Source organism: Berghia stephanieae, chromosome 15 (genome assembly GCF_034508935.2).
Source record: "Berghia stephanieae isolate SIO BIC M18660-M18661 chromosome 15, UCSD_Bste_1.3, whole genome shotgun sequence".
NCBI classification, from domain to species: Eukaryota; Metazoa; Mollusca; class Gastropoda; order Nudibranchia; family Aeolidiidae; genus Berghia; species Berghia stephanieae.
In genome coordinates, this window is record NC_088374.1 from 17,660,271 (window position 1) to 17,666,192 (window position 5,922).

Sequence of the window (5,922 nt, forward strand, 5' to 3'; positions counted from 1 at the left end):
GAGCTTTCATATAGCGCAATATCCACTAAACGTGCTCAAAGCGCTTTACAAGTGGTCCCTGTCCAACAACAAAATTTAACATCTAGGACAAAATATGACACCATTTAGGCGATATAACAATTTTTCGGATAGAGACAATGCTAATAACGACCAGGTACTCATTTTAACACTGAGTACGGTGAGAGAAATTGAGTAAAGAGCCTTTTCCAAGGACTCAACTAACTATGCGCCGAGAGAGGCTCAAACCCAGGACCTTCCGTTCCGAAAGCGAGTGTCATACCACAAGACCGCATAGTCGCTGTTTGAAGCTCGAAGGGAAAAAAAAAAGATAAGTAATGAATTGTAAGCTTCAATATATTAGACGAAGACAAATACTGTGGACGTTTCGTGTTTTCCCTTTATCAACAAACCAATACGAATGAAACACTAACTACGAATGAGATATTTGTGAATGGCTTAGTTAATTTATACGGTGAATAAACGAAAATAATCGGTGTCTTTCTTAGTCTCATACATTGAAGTTTACAATTCAATTCTTATCTTCGTTTGTTTTTTATCTTTATTTTATCAGTGATTTGAAAGTTTAGATTTTATCTGCGTCCATTTGTGTGTTAACCCTCTCCTCACCAACTATAGGAAAATCGTCACATTCGTTACGATACAACCAACATTTTTCTTATTCAAATTTCTTTTGTACATCATAAAATTTAAAGAAAATGAACTGTGTGTTGTTGTAGAGTATGTTTAGCTAAAGAAATTATGTATGGCAGGAATTTAACTGCGTGATAAAAAATCTATTTTTGTGTTAGTTGGGTGTGAAATTTTGGGGATAATCCTGAAAATGGCTGGTGAGGAAAGAGTTAAAGTTGAGACTATTTATAGAGAATGAGATTAGCAGAAGAGTAGCGTCCCTTGATTGGACGTCACCCAGTCTGTGACGTCACCGGCGGAAAAGTTATTAGAGAGAGAACGTCATGTTGGTTGTGCGCATGCGTCTCTCGTCCTCGCGGAGGATAAAAATATGATAAAAAAAAAGAAAAAAAAAAAAAGCATGTATTGTCAGTACTCAATTTTTTGATAAAAGGAGCTACTTATAAAATATTTCAAATATAATTATGATCAAATGCTATAATATTTTTTTCGAGCATTCGATCTCTCCAGGAAGTGAATGTGAAAGTAGATTCTTGTGTCTACTTTCACTTTCACTTTCATTTCCTGATGAGATCGAATGCTCGAAACAATATTGTACAAGTTGATCATAATTATACTTGAAATACTTTATATATATAGAAACGAACTAACATTCTCATGCAGACATAGAAACAAACACCCTTTATGTAATTACGAACCTCCATAAACACGAATGTAGAAAAATACGAAAAACACAACAATCTACTTTCACTTCCACTTCCTGATGAGAGCTAACGCTTGAAACAACGTTGTAGAAGTTAAATAATCATAATTACTCTTGAAATGTTCATTTATATATATATATATATATATATATATATATATATATATATATATATATATATATATATATATATATATACATATACATATATACCTCACACTTTTACTTTTTTTTCCCCAATAGTGTCGTGAAAGTCACATGACCCTCTACATATCACGTGATCACCCTGTGAGTACGCCTTCATCATCGGGACTCTACAGCAACTCAGGACTTTTGATGACGTCATTATTATCTTGATTTGATTTTAGTCATTGGTTATTCAGCCGCACTTTGAAAAAAAAAATAAAAATTTAAAGACTCTTATTCAGAATTTTGGCCAGAAAACTCATCCTTCAAATACCGACCGATTTAGATGAACCTTGTCTTTTCAACAATTTTCAAACCTGGAATTATTTTTTGAAGTCCCAGTTTTGAGAGTCTTTGCATTGACAAGATGGGAAGGGGTTTATTTTAATCGGTCGGTTTCTTTTTAATTGAAGGACGAGTCTTCTGACTAAAATTTTTAATTATAATTGTTGGATAATTATTTTTTATTTACGAGTGCAGCAGTATTGTTGCCAACCCCTCTAAACGGTATTAAGTTTTTGTGTGATTTAGATGCTGAAATTATTTTTAGAATTTGCGATAAAATTATTATTTATTGTGAAAATTGGGTGTTTTATTGTGTGCTTTATAAGGGACAGCAAATACCATTTTAACAAGAGATGAAGTGAGTAGGAAAGTGCCGGAAGACAATAGAGAAGAAAAATTTCGCGGCGGTGATAGGGGTTCAATGAACCCCCATCACCGCCGCTAAATTTTTCTTCTCTATTGTCTTCTGGCACTTTTCTTCTACCCACTTCATCTCTTGTTGTTATCAACATAAATGCCTGCTCCACTCACTTTTCTGAATTAAAAATATCATTTGTGACCCACCGTATCAAAGCGGTATTATGTCGGTATTCACTCGGTAAGGGAAATTGAATTCATAGCCACAAATATCCAACTTGGGTATAATTTCTGTACGTTATGGTGGAGTATAAAGACTATTTCTTGCTTTGCAAAATCTTCTAAAGTCCAATTTCTCATCAATTTATCTCTAAATTCACTTTTTGGGGTCTGAATCATCCCGACATAATACCATTTTGCGACGGAGGGTCACATTTTAGAAAGTTGCCGATACGAAGATCTCGCATCTCTGGTCATGAATCTGATATGACGATGACTGTAACCCTTTTTTTGGTACCTGGTACACCCGACATTCTAATTCTACCGTCCTTTCTGGAATAAGATCTTGGAATGGTTAGTAAGATAAACGGAGTCAAAATGACTCTTATAAAAGATACAACAGCGCAAAGTAAACAACGTTTCGGCCTTTGGCCTTCTTCGGGTAAAACTAGATTTTGTAAATAGAATTTGGTTTATTTACTCAGACTTAACACCGTTTTTGGGAGGATGGGTCACATTTATTTATGAATTCTGAAGGCGATGTTTCAAGCTTAAACCCCAAAGAACATTCTAGACAATAAATTTACTTGAATGGAAGTTAACATTGTATTTAATGTAATAAATTATTCTATGTTATTGAGTGACGTATTGGAATGGATTTTGGGATAATGAAAAGTACAGTAAAACTGAACAAACTAACAAAAATACATGTAAAAGAAAGTTGGCCAGAAAACTCGTCCTTCTGATAGAGATTGATTAAAGTGATTTTCATCTTGTCAAAGACTCTCAAACCTGGGACTTCCTGAAAATTCAAAGTTTGAGAGGTTTTTTTTCCACGATGAGAGTCATGTTAATCGATTTATATTAATTGAAGGACGAGTTTTCTGGTTAAATTTTAATTTTTTAAATTTTGCGGATTTTTTTTATTACGGCAGCAGCAGCCTCTTATGGTTCTCACACTATTATGTTATGACGATCGACCCAATCAGCAAAGTCTGGTCCGCATTCGTGCACCGTCGCGAACCCGCCGGGTAGCATCGTCACAACACACGTTCGACTAGATGCTCTGCCGTCTCGGGTTCTTGCCCACAGCGGGTACATATGGACAGGTAGTAAGACCCCACGATGTAACGCACTTGCCGTGTGGCAGCGCCTCGACCGAAGCCGATTCGCAGCGCAGAAGAGCGATTTCTGGAAATATTCAATACAAGGGTGCCTGTCGTAATAATGAGGTCAAGCTTGGCGATGAGAGGAACAACCACTCAATCACTTCTGGGTGTTTTGCGTTTCTCTTAAAGCAGGTGGAGGGTGCCTGTCGTAATAATGAGGTCCCGCTTGGCTATGAGAGGAACAACCACTCGCTCACTGCTGGGTGGCTTTGCGTTTCTCTTAAAGCCAGGGGCCGGGGATAGGTAGGGGGGGGGGTCGTAATAATGAGGTCCCGGGTTCGAGTCTTACTCCCGCAAATTGTTATTCTCTATTGTCTTCTGACATTCTCAACTCTTCTCATTTCTTGCTATTATTAGTATTCTTTATGTTGGGGGCAATGGGCGTATATTCAAATTGGATTAGATATAAATATAATATCACAATGGTTGAAAGGAATTTAATGTTGGCATGACTTAGTTGTGTCACTGTTGGCTGTATGTATAATTACTTATGAATCTTCATTGTTGTTTATCGTTTTTGAATGTTTGATGAATTTAAAATGAGCAGTTTTCTTGTCAACGATTGCGTTTCTTTGATTAGTTTTTTTTTCTTTCTAAATTTGTTTGTATATTTATTTATTTCATTTGTTTGTTTGTTTGTTTGTTTGTTTGTTTGTTTGTGTGTGTGTTTGTTAGTTAAACCCTGTCCTTACCAACCATACAAAAATCGTCACATTCGTTCCGATACAACCAACATTTTTCTTATTCAAATTTCTTTTGTACATCATAAAATTTAAAGAAAATGAACTGTGTGTTGTAGACCACGTTCTGCTTCAGAAATTATGTATGGCAAGAATTTTACTGCTATTGTGTTTGAGTGATAAAAATCTATTTATGTGTTAGTTGGGTGTGAAGTTTTGGGAAAAATCCTGAAAATGGCTGGTAAGGAGAGAGTAAACTTACTCGATCCCAGAGATTTTGGTTACTTTTCAAAATTGGAATAAATGTATTAAAAACGAGCACGTACATAGATAGTTTTATTCAATACATTAACATGTAAAAACTAAAAACATTAACTTTGATACTACGCCTTTAATTTGTCTCAGAAAAATGTAATAAATAGGCATGGGGTAAAAGTAACCTGGGTAAACTACGGTTATAGTCGGTGTTAGGGTTGAGTGAGTTAACCCTCTCTTTGACAACGATGGGAAAATCTTCACATTCGTTACGTAAAAAGTTATAAACAAGAATGAATAGAACAGCTTCAAAAAAAAAAAAAAACAAAGAAGAAATGAATTGAGCTTTTATATAGCGCAATATCCACTAATGTGCTCAAAGCGCTTTACAAGGGGTCCCTGACCATAACAGCACAAATGACATGTAAAACGAAACATGGTGCTTGTTGGCGATATTACAATTTTTTTGTGGCAGAGACAACGCTGTTAACGGCTAGGTTACTCATTTTACACCTGAGTACGGTGAGTGAATGTGCGTAAAGAGCTTTTCCAAGGGCTCAACTATGCGCTGAGCGAGGCTCGAACCCATGCCCTTCCAATCCGAAAGCGAGACCACAAAATGCCAAACACGGAAACGTTTCGGGCTCAAAATCCTTCTTCACCCAAATCTTGTCCAAAAAAAAAAAGACCAAACCTGGACTTTGGAGTACGTCAGTAAAATGTCGAGAACGGTGAAAATGTGAGTAATAATAAATGATAATAATTGAGCTTTATATACCGCAATATATAATAAATGTGCTCAAAGCGCTTTACAAGTAGGACGGGAGTAAAGAGCATTTTCCAAGGACTCAACTATGCTGCACTCAGAGCCAGGCTCGAACCCAGGACCTTCCGATCCGAAAGCGAGTCTCGTACCACCGATACACATAGCCACGAACTCTTTGACATTGGAAGATCTGAAGAAGTGTGTCATATCAGCGGTACTCTGGAAAAAACCCATATTTTAAAAATTTGGCCAGAAAACTCGTCCTTCAAATCTCGATCGATTTATAAGACCTCATCTTGGCAAAACAATTCTCAAACCTGGGACTTCGCGAAGTTATGACAGTTCAAAATGACTGCCCCAATTTATGTCCGTCAGCGACAGGAAGCTGTCACTGGATTTCTTGTTTTCCAAGAAGAAACCTCGAGGGAACATGTACAATTATGGGAGGTAAAGTGAGAGGGAGGGAGAGAGAGAGAGAGAGAGAGAGAGAGAGAAGAGAGAGAGAGAGAGAGAGAGAGAGAGAGAGACAGAAAAGAGAGGGAGGGGAGAGGGAGAAGGGAGGGGAGAGAGAGAGAAGAAGAAAGAAAGAAAGAGAGAGAGAGAGAGAGAGAGAGAGAGGAGCGGAGAGAGAGAAAGAGAGAGAGGAGCGCG

General features: G+C 37.0%; 1 protein-coding gene across 7 annotated transcripts in view; it reads left to right on the forward strand.

Moving 5' to 3' along the window:
* LOC144960249 (uncharacterized) overlaps positions 1–5,922 on the forward strand; it is an 80,118-nt gene that overhangs the window by 59,592 nt on the left and 14,604 nt on the right. For 5 of the 7 annotated variants that reach the window (XM_078893269.1, XM_078893267.1, XM_078893270.1 and 2 more), the window contains one exon: positions 1,598–4,568. The exons of 1 other annotated variant lie outside the window; for it this stretch is intronic. In XM_078893269.1, coding sequence (XP_078749395.1) covers positions 1,598–1,605 — 8 coding nt within the window. In that variant the 3' untranslated portion in view covers positions 1,606–4,568. Of the gene's footprint in view, positions 1–1,597; positions 4,569–5,922 lie in introns of those variants that run through there. One more of the 7 variants, XR_013642813.1, reaches the window with a different exon arrangement.